Genomic DNA, 22,527 nt, shown 5'->3' with positions numbered 1-22,527 from the left:
CGTAGTGAAATTGCGTGCTTATGGAATATCGTCTCAGTTATGTGACTGGATTTGTGATTCCCTGTCAGAGAGGTCACAGTTCGTAGTAACTGACGGAAAGTTATCGAGTAAAACAGAAGTGATTTCTGGCGTTCCAAAAGGTAGTGTTATAGGCCCTTCGCTGTTCCTTATCTGTATAAACGATTTTGGAGACAATCTGATCAGCCATCTTCGGTTGTTTGCAGATGACGCTGTCTTTTATCGACTAATAAAGTCATCAGAAGATCAAAACAAACTGCAAAACGATCTAGAAAATACATCTGAATGGTGATAAAAGTGGCAGTTGACCCCAAATAACGAAAAGTGTGAGGTCATCCACATGAGTGCTAAAAGGAACTCGTTAAATTTCGGTTACACGATAAATCAGTCTAATCTAAAAGCCGTAAATTCCACTAAATACCTATGTATTACAATTCAAATGGCTCTGAGCACTATGCGACTCAACTTCTGAGGTCATCAGTCGCCTAGAACTTAGAACTAATTAAACCTAACTAACCTAAGGACATCACACACATCCATGCCCGAGGCAGGATTCGAACCTGCGACCGGAGCGGTCACGCGGTTCCAGACTGAAGCGCCTAGACCGCACGGCCACACCGGCCGGCGTATTACAATTACGAACAACTTAAATTGGAAGGAACACATAGAAAATGTTGTGGGGAAGGCTAACCAATGACTGCATTTTATTGGCAGGACACTTAGAAAATGTAACAGACCTACTAAGGAGACTGCCTACACTACGCTTGGCCGTCCTCTTTTAGAATACTGCTGTGCGGTGTGGAATTCTTACCAGATAAGACTGACGGAGTACATCGAAAAAGTTCACAGAAAAGCAGCACGTTTTTTATTATCGCGAAATATGAGAGAGGGTGTCATAGAAATGCTACAGGATTTGGGCTGGCCATCATTAAAAGAAAGGCGTTTTTCGTTGCGACGGAATCTTCTCACGAAATTCCAAACACTATCTTTCCCCTCCGAAAGCGAAAGTATTTTGTTGACGCCGACCTACATAGGGAGGAATGATCACCACGATAAAATAAGGGAAATCAGAGCTCGTACGGAAAGAGGTGTTCATTGTTTCCGCGTGTTATACGAGATTGGAATAACAGAGAATTATGAAGGTGGTTCGATGAACCCTCTGCCAGACACTTGAATGTGATTTACAGAGTATCCATGTAGATGTAGATGTAGACAATACAGCAAGCGCTGGAGGAATACCGGGATGTAACGGCTGTCGCCACGGCGTCCAACTGCAGAGTGGCCATCATGTCGCTAGACATGGACAATGCGTTTGACAGGGTCCGTCACACCTACCTGCTACGTGTCATGTCGAAAATGGGAATCAAGCATTCTTTCGTTCATATCATCAGGAGACTATACACTCAAGCACCTTCAAGAATTCTTGTCAATGGCCAATGCGCACTGAGAATTCCCATCCTAGCGTCGATATGACAAGACTGTCCGCTCTCGATGTTGCTGTTCTCGTTATCAATCGAGTTTCTTTTACGATCATTGCTTGTCAAGCTCCCTGGAATTGAAATTGGAGGCAACAAATTTGATTTAACACAGGCATTCTTATCCTAAATGGAAGAGGTGTATCTTCAAGGTTCTTTATATTCACATAACGTCTATGTTTCAATTTTCAGAATAATTTGTTTATTTATAAGTGCACGGCGCACGGTTAGTGCCTTTAGAACAATGTTTTGTGTTTTGGAGAAATATAAAGGCACATTTAGGCCTTAGGGAACAGGCATGCCCGAAACCACCATTTCTTTTTGAGTTAAATTCCTAAAAAAAAAGAAAGAAAGAAAAGACGGTAGAGCACTTGCCTGCGAAAGGCAAATGTCCCGAATCCGATTCTCGGTCCGGCACACAGTTTTAATCTGCCAGGAAGTTTCGTATCAGCATACACTCCGCTGCAGAGTGAAAATCTCGTTCTAAATCACTAGAGTTTTCAGCCGAGTTTTTCTCGGTCATTGTTATGTGATAATCGTTGACTACTGTGTGATGTTTTTGTATAAACTCCCATACAGGAAGTTGTTTTCGGTTATTTTTACATGTCACCTCCTTCCCACTCTTACCTTCTGCAGGGGTGCCTTCAGGGTCGTATCAAGTGGGTCGCGAAATAGGCCTCGCCAACAACGTATACACAAGAGGGAGCGCAAAAACTGACCGAAAAAAAGATATAAACGCTTCATAAAGGAACCAGGAGAGGTACATGAGTTGCTGTATCTCTCGAGTTCCAGTATTGTGCCTACGTTTCGTCGGTTTGAGACTATAAGCATGTGCTGTTGTCAGAATGAATTGTTTGAATTAGGGTGCTTGAAAGTATCTGAACGAATGATAAGTGGATTGAAAAGCATATTTCACGTAAACCACACCATTTCATCTGACTGTTTTGCTCAAAAAACGCTTTAACTGAAGCTCTGTATCTTTTCTTGAAAAATACGCAGATCACCTGGTGCGAAATATGGCAGAAATATTTACACAGCGGAGCTAATTAGCTGATTTGAAGTTCCAGGTGAACGAGCTGATGAAGAGCACTGACACGACTACTCATTTGAATATTTTGAAGGTGTTTTTCAAAGTAAACGGGTTAAGAGATGTTTATCCAAATATCGAAATAGCTTTGATGATATTTAGGGCGCTGCAAGTGACTGCAGCATCTTGTGAACTCAGTATCAGCACATTAAATATGGCAAACGACCTAAGGTAAAATTTGGGAGAGAGAAGACACATAAATTCAGCTATCTTGTCAAGAGAACGACATAGTTGGTGAACTCAAAGCATGGAAATACAAAGTAAAATTATAGCTAAAACACGATTACTAGAAAGGGATATTTTCCCAATTCTTAGTTATAACCCATTTTCTTTTATATTTCTCATACTTTATGTGCTATTAATAATTTGTGAGTTGCAAATAAAATACGTTCTTTATTATACATCATACTAAAATCAATGTAGAGTAGTTGATATGAACAACAGTGTACATAATTTTTCTTCCATTTTTTAAAAGATGACTATTCAATTTGTGATTCATTTAATACAATGATAGATTTAATTTATTATGTGAAATATTTTTAGCAGTGTAGTTCAATTAAGCAATATTTTTCAATAACGCTTCATTTTTATTCAAACCTACTTAGAGAATTATAAAATTTGCTAAATCTTCAAAGGAAAAGTTGCAAAAGGTACTTTTACAGAGGGGGTTGGGGCAGTGGGAGGGAGGGGGCGTAGCTTTGGCAGTTCTGGCAGCGGCACAGGATGACCTTGATGTGAGTCTAGATGCATTACTCCTACAGTAGTTTTTCCTTCATAGTAAGCCGTATGTCCATTAAGTTCGGATGAATGTTTTTCATGCATTGCCGGGCTATATTTACATGTGCTGCCCTTCCTTCCTCTACCCCCTAAGCTCATGACTAGACGTCTTAGGGACATGCTATCCCAAGGGAATGTTTTCGTATAGTAGGTCATATGTATACTAAGTCAGATGGCAACCGTTCCAAGCGTACGAGAGTTAAACTTTAAATGTCATCCCTTCTCCTACCATTACACCCCCCTCCCTCCCCCAAGGGGTTAAATGTTATAGGCGCTGTCGTCAAACAGCCCAGGAAACTGTGTGCTCGACGTAGGAAACTATGAGTTCGAATAAATGTAGTCAATTTTCGATTATTTTACATGACACTTTCTACACAGCCCACTTGTAAGGCTGCGAGGGGTGTACTACGTATACATATGTTTTGGACCGTAAGTCATACATGTTGCAGGTTTGCTTGAATTGCTAGAGACGTTTTAGATTCATGCTTGCATGTCACCACTTTCTCACAACCATCCCTCCAAAGAAGGATGATACAGTTTTTTTGCCCTGCTGAAACAGTCTCTTTGTGCCAAGTCAAATCTGTAAACACATCTATAGCCATACCCTACAAACTACTGTGAACTGCGTAGCTGAGCATACTTCCCAAAGTGCTACCTATTAGGGCATCATCCATTTCCATTCGCGTATGGAACGAGTGAAGAATAATTGTTTTAATGACTGGAGTGACATGTTGAAGACTGTAGTGTTTTCGTAGTTCCTCACTTAATTCCGTTATGCTCTCTAAATATTTCCAAGTAGTCTAATTTGCTAGGGGCTACACACCCTGAATCTGGGTTAGATTCCCGATACCGTTAAGGATTTTTGCTATGGTGGGAGGACTGGAACATGGTGCACTCAGCCTCGCTATGCCAACTGAGGAGCTACTTGGCGAGTAGTAGCGGTCCAGGGCACAAAAACTGATAACGGCTGGGGGAGCTGTATGCCGATCCCACACTCCTCCGTACCACGTCCAGTGATGCCATTGGCAGCGGATGACACGGCGGTGGGCCAGCCAGGACGGAGTTTCTGTTTACAAACACATGAGCAATATGGTAATACGGGGCGCCTGAGTTTTTTGTTAGCAGTCTCCTTTGTAAACTGAATGCAAATCCCGTCATTCTGCCAATGGAACGAAACCTATCATCTGTTTTACTTATGTGGCCTGTCCATTTCATATTCCCACAAATTGTTACGATCAGTTGTCCACCCCTGGTAGCTGAGTGGTCGCCGGCACGGTAGCTCAGCGTGTTCGGCCAGAGGGCTGCTTGCCCTCTGTAATAAAAAAACTGAGCAAAAGGAATCAACGATCAACTTGAACGGATGTCTTGTGACGTCCACCTAGACCAAACGCAACGAACTATATCGAACAAAATGAAAAGAAATAAAAAATAAAATTTTCAGCGCGACGGAATGTCATACCTAACGGCCCGGGTTCGATTCCCGGATGGGTCGGACATAGTCATAAGATATCACATTATTTCTTTTCGTGAGACCACAATTTTACATTTCTAAACATTTAAAGCAAGTTGACAATGTTTGCACCACTTTGAAATCTTATGAACTTATTGATAATCTGTGAAGATTATTCAGATTTCACTTCGTTATACATAACTGAATCATCTGCAAAAAGCTTGGAGTTTACCGTGTCATTAATATATAATATCAATAGCAAGAGTCCCAATACACTTCCCTGGAGCACACCAGGTGTTGCTTCTAAACATGTCGACGATTTCCCATTCTAGATAAGGCGTTTCACCCTCACAAATTTTGTTTCCTACCCTGGTTGGTTGTGGTCTTCAGTCCTGATACTGGTTTGATGCAGCTCTCCATGCTACTTTCTTCTGTGCAAGCTTCTTCATCTCCCAGTACGTACTGCAGCCTATTATAACAATCTGGCGTTTATAAAATTGAATTGTGTCAGTGGAGTTCCACATTTGCTACCCATATCGTCTCTAGAATGTTTCCCCATTCGTCTCCACTCCGCTTATAGACCCTTTTTCTTTATCTCGTTACGAGCCTGCAACTCTACAAACGGTCATTTAGTCTCACATTGGGCAGTGGTCAGTATGGTTTGGCTCGTCAGTGTAAGCAGTTAAAATGTTGGCTCGAGCAATTTTCCTTTTACCAACAGAGCTCCAAAGGAGGGCAGCTTATGCAGACTCAGGCTATAAGTGTGGCTAAGTGTGTGGTTGATTTTGTCAGGTGGAAGAGCTGGCTGAGTGTGTGGTTGTTCTGGACGAGCTGGTTAAGTGTGTGGTTGTTTTGGTCAGATAGAGGAGCTGGCTTAGTGTGTGGTTGGTTTGCTCAGGTGGAGGAGCTGGCTGAGTGTGTGGTTGTTCTGGACGAGCTGGTTAAGTGTGTGGTTGTTTAGGTCAGGTGGAGGAGCTGGCTAAGTGTGTGGTTGGTTTGCTCAGGTGGAGGAGCTGGCTGATTGTCTGGTTGTTCTGGACGAGCTGGTTAAGTGTGTGGTTGTTTAGGTCTGGTGGAGGAGTTGGCTAAATGTGTGGTTGTTTTGGTTAGGTGGAGGAGCTGGCTGATTGTCTGGTTGTTCTGGACGAGCTGGTTAAGTGTGTGGTTGTTTTGATCAGATAGAGGAGCTGGCTTAGTGTGTGGTTGTTTTGGTCAGGTGGAGGAGCTGTCTAAGTGTGTGGTTGTTTTGGTTAGGTGGAGGAGCTGGCTGATTGTCTGGTTGTTCTGGACGAGCTAAGTGTGTGGTTGTTTTGGTCAGATGGAGGAGCTGTCGGCGCTCCAGCGACCGCAGGAGTGCGCCGAGCTGCAGCACCAGCAGCGGGGAGCCGCGCCGCTGGAGAACTCTCCAGACGACCTCGCTGAACTGGAGGAGGAAGAATCCGTAAGAAACGACGCACTCGCTACTGCCTCCGATGCATTCTGAAAAATTTTAATTGCATAAGACGTTGTTGTAATTATATAAGATTTTCATATTACCTAGTAGGTTGTATGCCACTTTGTATCTTCTACTCCTCGTTAAACCTGAGTATTACATTCTAAGAATAGCGTCTCTGAAGGATGATTTGGATCACACCTCGATAGATCGTTCGCATACTTTCCGGAGTAGAAACCTGAGAATGTTCTTGCTTCATAGTTCGACCAAATTTTTTTGAAGATGAGTGTACTTTTCCTGCCAGTCCATTCCGTTTCAGTTGCAGCATGGAAGTAAGTTCACTCACAAACAGCGGCAGAATTGAATATATCTGCAGCCACTATGACTTTATTGTTCAAAAACAGAACCTCACCACGCGTTGTTGTTACTTTTAATTGGAAACGATTTACAGCCCCTTGGTACTAAATTCACCGCAGGTAAGAATTTTTCCTGCTTCAGAAATGAGTTACAGCAGCACAGCATATATGGCTGGACACCTTATCGCGTCTCAGCTGAATCGTGGTAAAGTTGTATCAATTCTTCCTGTTACCTAACGTGTCTGTCACCGCTAACGAAAATAGTCTTAACAGAAATTGGCGATGCTCGTCGCTAGATATGTAAATCAAGTCAACACAATCCGTGTTAGCGCGTGTGATATGCATATTTACGACAGCTTTTGTGATCAAGATGAAAAAAGTTTCTCCTAAGCGGCATTCCATAAAATGTCTGTTTGGTATTTCCTCGTTTTCAACTGTGTAATACGTCTAAGACTTTCCTTTTTTTTCAATCTTCGATCCAATTTTCGTAGGCTTCAAAATGTTATTTTTCTGAATTTACACTGACAGACGTGGCACACCACAGCAGGAAGCAGTGAAAACTGCACTTTACTTACACTGCAGTTAAATGTGCTGGGAAACGCATACTCCCAGTACTGTATTCAACGACAAAATACTAGCACTATCTCAAAGCTTCTCATAACTTATTCCTTGCATCAATTGCTGCTGAGAAATATGGCATGTGCTTGTCACTAATGTAAGCACCGGCCTTGCCGCAGTGGATACACCGATTCCCGTGAGATCAGCGAAGTTAAGCGCTGTCGGGCGTGGCCGGCACTTGGATGGGTGACCATCCAGCCGCCACGCGCTGTTGCCATTTTTCGGGGTGCACTCAGCCTCGTCATGCCAATTGAGGAGCTACTCGACCGAATAGTAGCGGCTCCGGTCAAAGAAAACCATCATAACGACTGGGAGAGCGGTGTGCTGACCACACGCCCCTCCTATCCGCATCCTCAACTGAGGATGACACGGCGGTCGGATGGTCCCGATGGGCCACTTGTGGCCTCAAGACGGAGTGCTCTCTCTCTCTTGTCACTAATACAACTGAAGTCGTAAAACCAAAAGAAAAACAAGAAGATAGAGTAACCATTGAACGGGTCGTGGATTGATTAAAAAGTGTAAATTTCCTAAATAATGTTGTTATTTGTATAACTATTAATCAATCGCTGACGTCACACAAAGGTCAAAAATAGGTAGGCATGTTTTATAATTTTTTCTGGAAGGGTCATCGCTTTAGTTCCTGAATATTAAACAACGAATCTCCGTTCTACACATTTCATATAGCTACCCAGTCACTACCTTCATTCATTCTTAAATCATAAATTGAGAAATAACGACATTTTTCTGTTTTTAAATCGTCATCAGTCTCCCAATTGTTTTTGACGCTGTCATCCACTTGTTTGTACTCATCACCTCATACAGCTACTCCCAAAGTCTTCAACGATGTGTTAAATATATCCCATGTTCTCCCTCCATTCCTGAGTTAACTGGTTCAGGATACTTTAGCTCTTGTCACTGCCATATGTCTAGTATTCTTACAAAAATTTTTGTTTTGGAAATTTTATTGCTTATTTTGCCAAAACTCCATGATCTGGTACTTTACGTTAATTTTCGACACCCTTGTGCTGGGCCACGCTACAGGTACAATTTACTATTCTCCGTCAAGATTTTTCTTCTGAACAGTTTCGTTCGCCAGGCTTCGAGAGTAATACGTTTTTCTTTCTGATGCTACTGTATGACATGAAAAATATTTCACTGACGAATGCACTCTTTCTATTTTCTTACGTTTTCCATGTTACGGCATCTTCTGTAATATTAGTTTGAAAGCAACGAAGTTCTGTTGTCGTTAGTTCAATTTTGATTTATAACATTTTGTCACTTTCTGACACACTTCGTTATGTGCTACTTTCATTATTTGTGTATCACCACCCAAATTCTGTCCTTACGAGTTTCTGCATTTCGTTAATTATGTTTTCTGGATCCTCCTTCCTCTCAGCCGCGAAGGCTGTATGATAAGCGAAGAACACATTGTTACCTCCTCCATTACTTTCCAGTTTTTTTTAAATCATAGCTTTTTCTACACTGAAGCGGCAAAGAAACAGGTATAGGCATACGTATTCAAAAACAGAGATACGGAAACAGGCAGAATACGGTGCTGCGGTCGGCGACGGCTATATAAGACAAGTGTCCGGGGCCGCAGCTCGTGGTCAGCCGGCACGGTAGCTCAGCGTTTTCGGTCAGAGTGATAGCAAACCTCTGTAATAAAAAAAAACTGAGTGAATGGATCAACGATGGAATTGAACGTGTGTCAGAAGACGTCCGCCCCGAAAAAATGAAACGTACGACAACGAAGAAATTGGGATAAAAAAAATGGTTGGATTTACTATCTCTGGATCACGGGGTTCCGGGTTCGACTTCCGGCCGGGTTGGGAATTTTATCTGCCCGGGGACTAGGTGTTTGTGTTGTCCTCCTCCTCCTCATCATCATTCGTGTCAGTGGCTACATTGGACTGTGAAAAAATGCTGCCCATTAACGGAGTACTTGGTATTTCTAATAAAACGGTTACTCTTATGATAAATGGAGGACATGACGTAGTTTAGCCATGTAGTTTAGCTGAAAGGTAGATGAATGTAGTGCAGGCTTTTGTTATTTTTTGATGATACGTAAACTCCTCCCTAAGACTTGCAGAGATAGATCTTAATGTAATGCATGGTTGAATAGAGTTTGCAATATAGTAATCAGTCAGGAAAACATGCCTTTTTTGATGCCTTTTTTGAAGACTTGATCACTAATGTATATTCATCAACACTGTGACACTCAGTCGCTATGTTCCTTGAGACATTGATGGCGGAGGGATGAAAGATTTACACTTGTTGACATCCGGAAAGCGTTCTGTGTCGGTCCGCATGATAATTAGCAAACAGAAAATATGGTGATGCATGCGATTGAAGTGAAGACTTGTTAGCAAAAAAATCTCAATACGTTGTCCTCAATGTGCAGACGCTCTGAGAAGTGAACTTATCGTCTTGGATCGTGATGGCACCGTAACTATTCAGGATATTTGTGAATGACGTAGTAGGTAACGTCAACAGATAATGGTTTCATTACTAGAAAAATTGCTGTGATATACAGATTTGTCTGCAGCCTCATAGACTAGCAGTTAATCCTCAGCATGCAGCGCACACAGAGAGACTATAAGATCCGATATTATTTGACTAAGCTATCGACTGGGATCTGTTAAAAATCGTCTCATATATGGAATGTTTTAGGATGGAACAACCAAACAACTTTTGCTGTTGGGAAGGCAGATTGCAGGTTTAGGTTTTAGCACAACAGAGTACAAAGATTAACAGCCTGGGGCGAAACGATACAATTGTAGGAAATCCGAAGACGTTCACTGTTTTGACTTGTTTGTTAGTACATATTTTATATTCTAAATCGTCTTAACAGCTTGTAAACACACTTGTCTCACAAAACGTTAGAGCCGGCGCTAAAGCCCATGCTTCCCTCCTCTCAGGGCCTCCAAAATGATCATTATCGTCAACTGACTACGGTGCCAACAGGTGCGGACCCTGGGTGCGGTTCTTGAGGGGGAGAGGGGGGGGGATGTGGCTGGGCGGAGGTGTGTCACAGATTGTTACTGTCTCTTCCACCCTCCCATACATTTTACGTACTACGGATGAAGACACTTTTAATAAAAATAAGCTGTTACAATAAAATGTAGAAGACGTTTCCATATAATAATAACTTGTTTACATTATCCCTTTGTACAATGCATTAGTATGGGTTCTGACACCCACACCTCCAGATGTCAGACACTCAGATCTGCACCAAACGTTGTATGTTCATAGAGTATCAACCAAAATTCCGATTTAGTTTGTACTATGTGCTGTTGTCGATCAGAACGGGTGTAAACGTTAATTAAAAGCAATACCAGAACAACCGAGGAGCATATCTATGTGTTATATTGTGTGCGGCTTCCGTCGGTGAGTTGATAGAGCCCTAGATCGCCTTACAAAGGGTCCGGTGTTCTGATCCTATAAACGACAATTTTTTACTCCCATTATGTGCTAAAGTGTTATATGGGACAACATTTTCCTGACATATAAAAAGACTTTTCGGAGTTTTTGTAGAAATGTTGTTTTGGCAGTCTGCTTTCGCTTCATTAGTTAATAGTAGCAAATCTATAGAGTACATCTGTATAGATAGGTGTGGTGTTCTGTCGGACATGTGCGACAGAACAGACACCACTAGTGATGAAGCAGCTAGAGCATCTGTAGCTTTACAAAATAAACATAAACAATTGGACAATAGAATAAAGAAATAATTGTATCACAAGTGCGGAACTACTAATAATAATAGTAATAATAATAATAATAATAATGAAAAGTGACTTCAGGTGGCAGCGCCCCGTACGTTACATGTATTATTTTGTTTATACTTACTACTGTTAGTTTTATTGTGTGTATTATTATTATTATTCTGTTCTGATTGTATATTCTGTGAAACTACAAATTTACTCTACTGATTTACTACTTTCAAAGAAAAAAAGCGAAAGCAGACTGCCAAGAGGACATTGCTGTAAACTCCAAACATGTCAGGAAAATGTTGTCCCGTATACCACTTTCACACATAATACGGAAAAAAATTACCATCAGTAGGATTTGAACACCGGAACCTTCATACAACGAGCTAGAGCTCTAACAACTCACGCACGACAACCACACATGGCGTAGATCACAGAGACGAATTTCCTGTGCCCCGTAGTTCTTGCGTTACTTTTAATGAATGTTTACACCTGTTATACTTGACGACAGCATATAGTACGAAGTTTTGGTTGATACACTATCGACATACAAAGTTTGGTACCGATCTGAGTGTATGACATCTGGAGATTTGGGTGTGAGAAGCAGTAGTTGAGAGAAATGCTGCAGCCGGCCGTTGGTGGCATAGCGGTTCTAGGCGCTTCAGTCTGGAACCGCGCGACTGCTACGGTCGCAGGTTCGAATCCTGCCTCGGGCATCGATGTGTGTCATGTCCTTAGGTTAGTTAGGTATTTTCATACGCTTATGTCGTATGGTATTATTTTTTGGGGCAATTCTTCTGATTCAAAAAGGGTATTTTTGGCTCAAAAACGGGCTGTTCGAGCTATATGTGGTGTAAGTTCGAGAACGTCTTGTCGACCCCTATTCAATAGTCTGGGACTTCTGACATTGCCCTCACAGTATATATTTTCTTTAATGTCGTTTGTTGTTTGCAATATTAGCCTATTCCCAAGAGTTAGCTGCTTTCACTCAGTTAATACTAGGCAGAAATTCAATCTGCATGTGGAATGGACTTCCTTGACTCTTGTGCAGAAAGGAGTGCAGTATTCTGCTGCATCCATTTTCAATAAGCTACCACAAGAACTCAAAAATCTTAGCAGTAGCCCAAACTCTTTTAAGTCTAAACTGAAGAGTTTCCTCATGACTCACTCCTTCTGTCACGGAGCTCCTGGAAGATCTAAAAAATTAAGCAAATTCCAGTGTTACATAGTTGATTTTTTTATTTAAACTTACTTGTCACCTGAATATGTTTTTTATATTTCATTTTATCTGTTTCTAATATCGTGTTATAATTTCATGTATTGACTTGTTCCATGACCATGGAGACTTCTCCTTAATTTGGTCCCACGGAACAATAAATAAATAAATAACTAGTTCTAAGTTCTAGGTGACTGATGACCTTAGATGTTAAGTCCCATAGTGCTCAGAGCCATTTGAACCATTTTAGAAATGCTGCATTTCATAATCATTCCCTCCCACACTTTTAACGTGCTACAGAAGCATACAGTTTTAATACACTACTGGCCATCAAAATTGCTATACCACGAAGATGACATGCTACAGACTTGAAATTTAACCGACAGGAAGAAGATGCTGTGATATGCAAATGATTAGCTTTTCAGAGCATTCACAAGAGGTTGGCGCCGGTGGCGACACCTACTAGGTGTTGACATGAGGAAAGTTACCAACAGATTTCTCATACACAAACAGCAGTTGACCGGCGTTGCCTCGTGAAACGTTGTTGTGATGCCTCGTGTAAGGAGGAAAAATGCGTACCATCACGTTTCCGATTTTGATGAAGGTCGGATTGTAGCCTATCGCAATTGCGGTTTATCGTATCGCGACATTGCTGCTCGCGTTGGTCGAGATCCAATGACTGTTAGCAGAATATGGAATTGGTGGATCCCAAAGGCTTCGTACCACTAGCAGTCGAGATGACAGGCATCTTATCCGCATGGCTGTAACGGATCGTGCAGCCACGTCTCGATCCCTGAGTCAACAGATGGGGACGTTTGCAAGACAACAACCATCTGCATGAACAGTTCGACGACGTTTGCAGCAGCATGGACTATCAGCTGGAAGACCATGGCTGCGGTTACCCTTGACGCTGCATCACAGACAGGAGCCCCTGCGATGGTGTACTCAACGAGGAACCTGGGTTCACGAATGGCAAAACGTCATTTTTTGGATGAAACCAGGTTCTGTTTACAGCATCATGATGGTCGCATCCGTGTTTGGCGACATCGCGGTGAACGCACATTGAAAGCGTGTATTCGTCATCGCCATACTGGCGTATCACCCGGCGTGATGGTATGGGGTGCCATTGGTTACACGTCTCGGTCACCTCTTTCTGGATACAGAAAATGTTCGACTGCTGCCCTGGCCAGCACATTCTCCAGATCTCTCACCAATTGAAAACGTCTGGTCAATGGTGACCGAGCAACTGGCTCGTCACAATACGCCAGTCACTACTCTTGATGAACTGTGGTATCGTGTTGAAGCTGCTGCACGCGTTGGTCGAGATCCAATGACTGTTAGCAGAATATGGAATCGGTGGATTCAGGAGGGTAATACGGAACGTCAGCTGGATGGGCAGCTGTACCTGTACACGCCATCCAAGCTCTGTTTGACTCAATGCCCAGGCGTTCCAAGGCCATTACTACGGCCAGAGGTGGTTGTTCTGGGTACTGATTTCTAGGGATCTATGCACCCAAATTGCGTGAAAATGTAATCACACGCCAGTTATAGTATAATATATTTGTCCAATGAATACCCGTTTATCATCTGCATTTCTTCTAGGTGTAGCAATTTTAATGGCCAGAAGTGTAATAAAATAGTGTTTGATTACAGTAAAACATTTTCATATGATAATAACTTGTTTCACTATGTTGTTGTTGTTGTTGTGGTCTTCAGTCCTGAGACTGGTTTGATGCAGCTCTCCATGCTACTCTATCCTGTGCAAGCTTCTTCATCTCCCAGTACATACTGCAACCTACATCCTTCTGAATCTGCTTAGTGTATTCATCTCTTGGTCTCCCTCTACGATTTTTACCCTCCACGCTGCCCTCCAATACTAAATTGGTGATCCCTTGATGCCTCAGAACATGTCCTACCAACCGATCCCGTCTTCTGGTCAAGTTGTGCCACAAACTTCTCTTCTCCCCTATCCTGTTCAGTACTTCCTCATTAGTTATGTGATCTACCCATCTAATCTTCAGCATTCTTCTGTATCACCACATTTCGAAAGCTTCTATCTCTTCTTGTCCAAACTATTTATCGTCCATGTTTCACTTCCATACATGGCTACACTCCATAGAAATACTTTCAGAAATGACTTCCTGACACTTAAATCTATACTCGATGTTAACAAATTTCTCTTCTTCAGAAACGCTTTCGTTGCCATTGACAGTTTCACTATACCTTTGTACATTACATTAGCATAACTTCTGAGTCACTGCAGTTCAGAGAAATACAGCACTTCATAACCATTTGTCCTAAAATTTCAGAAGTACCGAATGCCTGTCGAAATGTCCCCATTTTCAATTTGCTGTCCACACAAAATTAAATGAAATAATTTTATTTCATTCTCAAAAATAAATTGTATGTCTAGATAAGTTTTCAAAGAAATTTACGTCAAATGAAAACACTACCATGTAAGTCCTTGCGGTGGCATTAAGGACGTGTAGTCTGTTTTCAGTTTCCATCCAGGTCCGCTGCAACGTGCCCAGAGGGACGATACCGATGACTTCCACAATTCGAGTAGGAGGTCTTGAAGATCCCACACTGCAGTGGTGAACACCCTGTCATTCACGTAGCCCCAGAAAAACATCCAGTGATGCGATATCAGGAGCACGTTGATGTCAACTCTTACTGTTTACGGTCTTTTTTTCCTTAGTGTAGAGTCCGTCCCTTTCTGTGTAGCCTTACTTAACTTCCTGTGGTTTGCTGGTCCTGCCTGTGGAATCACGGGCAGTGTCGGATTTGCAATTGACAGGAAGCTGTGGTTTGCTGGTCCTGCCTGTGGACTCACGGGCAGTGTCGGATTTGCAATTGACAGGAAGGACAGGCTCATTCAGATGGGCGGGCCCTCATGCCAGTAACTGAAAAATATCCTATGAGAAACATAGCTAGTAATTTCTAGAACTGCTTGCTATTTTCGAGGGTGTGTCATGTGAGGCGTGTGTTGCAGGTGTCCTCGTCGTCGGTGGACAGTGCTGCCACCAAGATCCAGGCGGGCGTGCGCGGATTCCTGACGCGCCGCCACGTCCAGCGCATGCGCAGCACGCAGGCTCCGTCACCCGGTGCCGCCACAGCTGGTGAGTCAGTACGAACAGACGTCGTCCGACGGACGAAACTGGTGACCACTCTTTCTCAAAGTACACCTATATTGCAGTATCCAAAATAGACCTTTATCACAGTATCCATTGCTGGTATACACATAACTTACGCCAAGTGAGCATGGTTAATCTAAATTCCTTACCAAAATGATCTCATCGGTCACCTGTGCGGTTCACCTGGTACCTTGAAGTTAAACCCGATGCTTTGCCCTCTTCTCTTTTCCACTAATCAATCCAAGATGAATATTATATTCTCAAGAAGATTAGCTTCTGTGGAGGACGAAATGCGTCCAACTTGGACAACTGATTTTTACGTTTGTTTCTGTTATGGCGTAACAAGCTCGCTACGCCACACTGAGAAGGAAGCCGAAAGGTACGCGTACACACACGCCGACTGGCGTCAAGTCTGGAACAGGATACGTATTGAATACTATAAAGAAAATACGTAGCTTTGGAATATACTTAACTTTTAATGCTTCCTTTGGTACATCTATCTTGACTATACAAATGAGACTCGTAAGATACATGCACTGATACAATTGGCGCCTTGCTAAGTCGTAGCCATTAACTTAGCTGAAGGCTATTCTAACTGTCTCTCGGCAAATGAGAGCAAAGGCTTCGTCAGTATAGTCGCTAGCAACGTCGTCGTACAACTGGGGCGAGTTCTCGTACGTCTCTCGAGACATGCCGTGTGGTGGCGCTCGGTCTGCGATCACACAGTGGCGACACGCGGGTCCGACATGTACTAATGGACCGCGGCCGATTTGAGCTACCACCTAGCAAGTGTGGTGTCCGGCAGTGACACCACATTCCTCCCCCGCAAATCGGCGGACGGTCGTGTGATAAGACTTCCGCCCGCCGTGGGGAGGACCCCATGTTGACGTATGCGATGAGGTGGGGAGCCTAACAACAGGCGAGGCTGTGCCACCCGCACCCGGCCATTCGGTCTGAGGGGAGCTAGGAAACGCCTGAAAACCTAGTCCAGGGTGCACGTCAACATGCGGTGTATGCGCCCGTAATGAGACAGGAGGGGCCGAAGGGTCGACCTCCATTGCATTGGGGCTCCCGACGCGCGATGACGCCATGTGGTCCGGAGCGGGCAAGAGTTCCATGGCGGAGGACAGCTGGTCACGGGAAGCGATCGGCGGCGCGTGACCCAGGGAGGCGCTTGGCGGCTGCAGCGAAGCGTCCACTGCGGGCGGCGCCGGCGGGAGAACAGGCGGCGGCGGCGGCGCGTCGCCATGAGGCAAAATGGAAGGCAGCGTCGGTAACACCTGGGGATGAGGCGAGCCAGTAGATGGGTCCCCAGGGCGCTGACCGGACGGCACCGTCGCTGAAAGCAGACGGGGAGCGGCAGAACCCAGGCGACGACAGAGGCGCAGCTGATTGAGATGCCGACGCACCTCACCAGAGGCCCCCAAAACCAAATACATCGCGCGGCCGAGGCAGCGAAGAATGCGCCCTGCGAGCCAACGCCGTGAACCGCGATAGTTGCGATAGAAAACAACGTCGCCAGGAGCAAATGCAGTAGTCTGCCGCTGCACTGGAACCTGATGCGGCGGATGCAGCAAAGACATCAAGGTTCGATGAGGACGACCATGGAGCAACTCAGCCGGCGAGCGACCATCGCGGGGCTGAGAGCGATACGAAGACAAAAAGAGCAACAATGCGTCCTCCCTAGAATGCGACTCTTTCAACTTCAACATCTGTGACTTGAAAGTCCGGACCAACCGTTCAGCGGCACCGTTCGACTGAGGCGAAAACGGCGCGGATGTCAGATGTTGAATACCATTGGCCTTGCAGAATGACTGAAATTCTGCGGACATGAATTGTGGGCCATTGTCGGAAACAATAGTCTGGGGAAGACCTTCAATGCAAAAAATAGCGGACAACGCTTGGATGGTGGCATATGACGTCGTGGAAGACATCCGGACAACAAAAGGAAAATTACTGAAGGAATCCACCACAACCAACCATCGAGCATTCCAGAATGGACCAGCAAAATCGATGTGCAAGCGTTGCCAAGGGGAAGTGGCTTTCGGCCATTCAAAGAATTTCCGCGGTGGGGCGGATTGTTGTTCGGCACACGCCACGCAAGAAGAGCACATATTCGCAATCGCAGCATCGATTCCGAACCAAGTACAGTGCTGACGAGCAAGTTGTTTCGTACGCACTATACCCCAATGGCCTTGGTGAAGAATCCGTAAGACAGAGAACTGTAACGAACGTGGGACCACGACTCTGGATTGATCATTATCCGAACGCAACAACAAAACACCACGTCGTACAAAAAGTCTCTCCTTGTGAGCAAAAAATCGGCGAACCAACGGATCCAGGATCCGTGACTTTGACAAGGGCCATTGCGTAGCAACAAAACGCAAAACAGTAGCAAGGACAGGGTCAGCAGCTGTGGCTGTAGCGACACGACGAAAATCAATCGGAAACGATTCGACCACGTCATCGGTTTCCGAATCAATGAACATGCAAGCAAGTTTGGAAGAATAGAATGCTTTATCCTCAGCAACAGGCAAATGGGACAACGCATCAGCGTTTCCGTGCTTAGCAGTGGACCGATACAAGATATCGTAGCGGTACTGCGAGAGGAAAAGAGACCAGCGAATGAATTTCTGCGCTGTACGTGGAGGTACAAGCTTGTTCGGATGAAAAAGCGATGTCAAAGGTTTGTGGTCTGTGATGATGGTAAAGTGACGACCATACAAGAAATCATGGAACTTAGTAACACCAAACACGAGAGCTAAGGCTTCTTTCTCTATCTGGGAATAATTGCGTTGCGCAGACGAGAGCAATTTTGAAGCAAAGGCAATAGGACGATCATGCGATCCATCTTTGTGCGCAAGCACAGCACCGATCCCGAAATCCGATGCATCTACCATCAACAAAAGGGGTTTCTGGGGATCGAATGGCGTAAGGCAAGTATTTGAAAGCAACGCCGATTTCAACTGGCGAAAGGCGCGTTCGCATTCCGTCGTCCAGACGAACGGAACACCTTTACGGCGTAAGCGATGAAGCGGAGCTGAAATGGAAGAAGCGCGCGGCACAAATTCATGGTAATAGTTAATTTTTCCCAACACACTCTGTAGCTGCTTCAAATTCTGCGGCGAAGGCAAGTCTTGTATGGCACGGAGGTGCTCTGGACTCGGATGTATGCCTTGGGCATTAATGACATGTCCCAAATATGGTAAGTCACGAGCAAAAAACACACATTTGTCCTTCCTCAAGCGAAGACCATTTTGTCGCAAGACCTGAAATAACGTTCGTAGGTTGGCTAAATGTTCGGCTTCTGTCTTTCCGGAGATCACAATATCGTCCAGATAGTTCGCAGCAGTAGGGACCGACGCACAAACAGTTTGTAAATATTGCTGAAACAATGCAGGGGTGGATGCACACCCGAACGGCAGTCTTTTGAATCGGTACAATCCAAGATGCGTGTTAACCACCAATACGCGCTGGGATTCTGCGTCCACTGGTAGTTGCAAGTACGCATCTGCTAGGTCCAATTTCGAAAAGTATTTACCCGGGCACAGTTTATCAAAAAGATCTTCCGGGCGGGGCAAAGGAAAAGTTGCAGTCACAAGTTGTGGATTCACAGTTGCCTTGAAGTCCACGCAAAGTCTCAATTTTCCGGAAGGTTTTGGCAAAATTACTAAGGGTGAGGCCCAGAGAGAAGCCTGCACACGTTCAATTACACCTTGAGATTCCAAATCGTGTAATGTTCTTGCGACCTCATCACGCAATGCGTGGGGAACATTGCGCGCTCTGAAAAATTTCGGTTGCGCGTCCACTTTGAGTTCCAAATGTGCTTCATAGTTCTTAGCGCAACCAAGGCCCGGTGCAAAAATGTCTGCAAATTCTTCACAAAGACGAGAAACACTGGCTGAAGGCACAGTCTGATTCACTGATAGGACGTGATTGACTATAGACAAGTTAAACAATTGAAATAAATCTAAACCAAACACGTTCACTGCAGAAGAAGAACGAAGAACGTAAAATGACACAAGTTTTGTTTGTCCCTTGTATGTGGCAAGAAGGCTGCACTGTCCTAACACAGGTATCTGCTGTCCTAAGTAACTATTGAGCTGAACATTTGTGGCACGCAACGGAGGTTTGCCCAGTTGTTTGTACGTGTCTTGATTGAGCAATGAAACTGCAGCTCCGGTATCGAGCTGGAATGGTATCACTGTGCCTCCAAAGTCTAAGTCTACAAAAAGTTTATTGTCCGGCTGACGACAAGAGCGACTTTCACGTGCAATTTGAACTGATACAGGTACAGAAGCACTTGCGACTTTACGGGAGTTCCGGCGACGTCGACGCACACTTTTTGTGGGACGAACACAGTCACTGTTAGATAAAGTGGCACTGGACGGGGTGGAATTAATGACATGAATGTCCATGGGCGAAGGTCCACGAGCCTGATTGTCCCTGGTTCGATTCCGGCGCGAAGCAAAGGGCCTGGAATGGTTTTGATTGTCTGATCTTAGCGTTTTCTGGCAAACACTTTGAACATGTCCTTTCTTATGACAGTAAAAGCAAATAGCTTGGCGTGACGGGCAATCGTCACGCGAATGTCTAGTTGCACACCACGGGCATGATTTTAGAACTGCATTGGCATGCTTACGCGGCACACGTGTTTGCGAGCTAGGCTGCAGCTGCGCGGACGTGTGCGAAGGCCGGTTAGCGTCCCGTGCTGCGCGCCCGGCGGGCCGGTCAATGCGACACACTGCTGGCGAAGTTTCAAATGATTCCTGAGCAAAGTCAAGTGTGTCTTGCCTATCCAATATGTCTATCACTTGTTGAAGGGAGGGATTAACTAGTTTCAAAATCTGTTCCCGTATGCGAACATCAGAAACGTTCTGTGCTATTGCATCACGCACCATAGTATCTGAATACGGAAGTCCACATTCACATGCAAAATCACAATCCCTAGTAAGTCCTTGCAATGTTGCAACCCACTCCCTATTAGTCTGACCGGCCGTACGTTTTGTACGAAAGAACGTATACCTTTTTGCAATTACATTAACTGTTTCTTTGAAATAGGCATCTAAAGCAGACAAAAGTTCTTCTTGCTATGTCGCGTCGGGGAAACAATTTCACTATCACACGGTAGGTGGACACACCGACACAAGAAAGCAAAAGCGGCTGCCGCTCATTACCTTGAATTCTGTAGGCGGCTAGATGGAAGCCAAACTGTCGGGACCATTCAGTCCACGAATCTTGGGTTGAATCAAAATGACGGAAGGACGGTGCAACTGCTTGGTGTGGCTGCGGTAGCGATGAAGCGGCAGCGGCCGCATCGGGGTGCAGCGCACGTTGACCCTGGACGAGCTGTCCAAGGGCATCCAATAACGCCTGCGTCTGCTGATTCTGCAAGCGATAAAATTCGGACAGTACATCTGGAGAATGTGGCGAAGCCATGACACAAATAATTCAGAGCAAAGCAAATAGAAAGAACACGATTCTTTAATCCTCGTCGTCAATCTGTTGTGGCGTAACAAGCTCGCTACGCCACACTGAGAAGGAAGCCGAAAGGCACGCGTACACACACCGCCGACTGGCGTCAAGTCTGGAACAGGATACGTATTGAATACTATAAAGAAAATACGTAGCTTTGGAATATATTTAACTTTTAATGCTTCCTTTGGTACATCTATCTTGACTATACAAATGAGACTCGTAAGATACATGCACTGATACAATTGGCGCCTTGCTAAGTCGTAGCCATTAACTTAGCTGAAGGCTATTCTAACTGTCTCTCGGCAAATGAGAGCAAAGGCTTCGTCAGTATAGTCGCTAGCAACGTCGTCGTACAACTGGGGCGAGTTCTCGTACGTCTCTCGAGACCTGCCGTGTGGTGGTGCTCGGTCTGCGATCACACAGTGGCGACACGCGGGTCCGACATGTACTAATGGACCGCGGCCGATTTAAGCTACCACCTAGCAAGTGTGGTGTCCGGCAGTGACACCACAGTTTCCAGAGTAAAAACATCGTTCGACGTAATTTCTTGAATAGGAGTGAACTTTTTGTGGCTGTCCTCTATATTTCAGTTGAAGCTAGGAAGTGAGTTCGCTTATTCTCAATAATCCGTGCATCTAAAATCTCTGACTACATTACCTGAATAGAATCTCTTCCCATGTTGTTGTTAGCTTCAGTTGGAAAGGGTTTGTAGTTACTTCACACTAAATTCGCTGAATACAACGGATTTTCAGCCTAGAGCTAGTTCTAGAGACCAATCACTGCAGCACATAATTTTTTCAACGTGCTATCTTTTTTTCCTGGGCCCGTTGTGATTTTGGTGGGACCAAAATATTTCATTGTTGTGAAATGGGAAAGAATATCATTGGTAATTCATTGTTTATTAATTCCCTATTGTAAGTGCCCATATTTCTCTATTGGTATTGGAGTTTAGCCTCTTCAACAGTTTTTGCACCTTAGAGATCATTTACTTTTTATAGCATGCTCTCATTTACAATGATACTTTCAGTACTCAGTAAGAAACCGCTATTGATAAATTTCTTCTTCCGCTAGGTAATTTTTTTTTATTTTTCCATTGTAGGTAGTATTGATTTTACCAACATAATTTTTGTTTCTTCATTATCAACTCTTCAACCTTTTACTGCTCACTGCATTCTTTCATTTTATCTTCTAATTTTTACTTTCTTCCTTCTGTATTACTTACACAGTTTTATTTGTCTTTGACTACTACAAAGTTCTCCTAAATGTCATTATTCCAGACATTCCAGATTGGTTTGCATTCTATTTTTTGCAGGTTATTTTTTATCACTCTGACACACGATGTTGGTAATTTATTTTCTGAAAGCTATCTCAATATTTTTGCGTAAATTTAATCCGTAGTATATCTATAGAAGTATATGTAATGAAGAGTAGCCTAATTTTGTCACAGTACTTGACAGTCTCTCCATATAATTGTAAATATCTTGATTGATTATCACTTTCCAACCTCTTATTAGTGTTACCAACATTACATAACTTTTGATTTTTCACTTTCACTAATCTGTTCATCTTGCAGTTTACTCTTGAGCATCCATTTGTGTAGAGACGTAGTTTGTCTAATACAGATCAGTTTATTGATTTCAACTGGATGTTTGAATTTTTATATATTTTTCTGTTGAATTATCTCTCTCTGTATTTGGATGTGTATCTTATTTTTATAATGAATTTTGTATTTCCATTTGCTACTCTTAAGATATGTTTGATTGATTATTTTTCTCACGC

The 22,527-nt window shown here is 43.9% G+C and overlaps 1 protein-coding gene across 1 annotated transcript in view; it reads left to right on the top strand.

Moving 5' to 3' along the window:
- The window catches only part of LOC126260540 (nascent polypeptide-associated complex subunit alpha, muscle-specific form-like), a 468,909-nt gene that overhangs the window by 414,980 nt on the left and 31,402 nt on the right, over nucleotides 1–22,527 (top strand). Inside the window, exons 4-5 of the mRNA XM_049957875.1 lie at nucleotides 6,126–6,248; nucleotides 15,129–15,255. Of these exons, the coding sequence (XP_049813832.1) occupies nucleotides 6,126–6,248; nucleotides 15,129–15,255 (250 nt within the window). The remainder of the gene's footprint in view (nucleotides 1–6,125; nucleotides 6,249–15,128; nucleotides 15,256–22,527) is intronic.

This window comes from Schistocerca nitens, chromosome 5 (assembly GCF_023898315.1).
Source record: "Schistocerca nitens isolate TAMUIC-IGC-003100 chromosome 5, iqSchNite1.1, whole genome shotgun sequence".
In the NCBI taxonomy this organism is placed as follows: Eukaryota; Metazoa; Arthropoda; class Insecta; order Orthoptera; family Acrididae; genus Schistocerca; species Schistocerca nitens.
The sequence above is the reverse complement of the archived record's forward strand: the minus strand, read 5'-3'. Positions and strand labels throughout refer to the sequence as shown.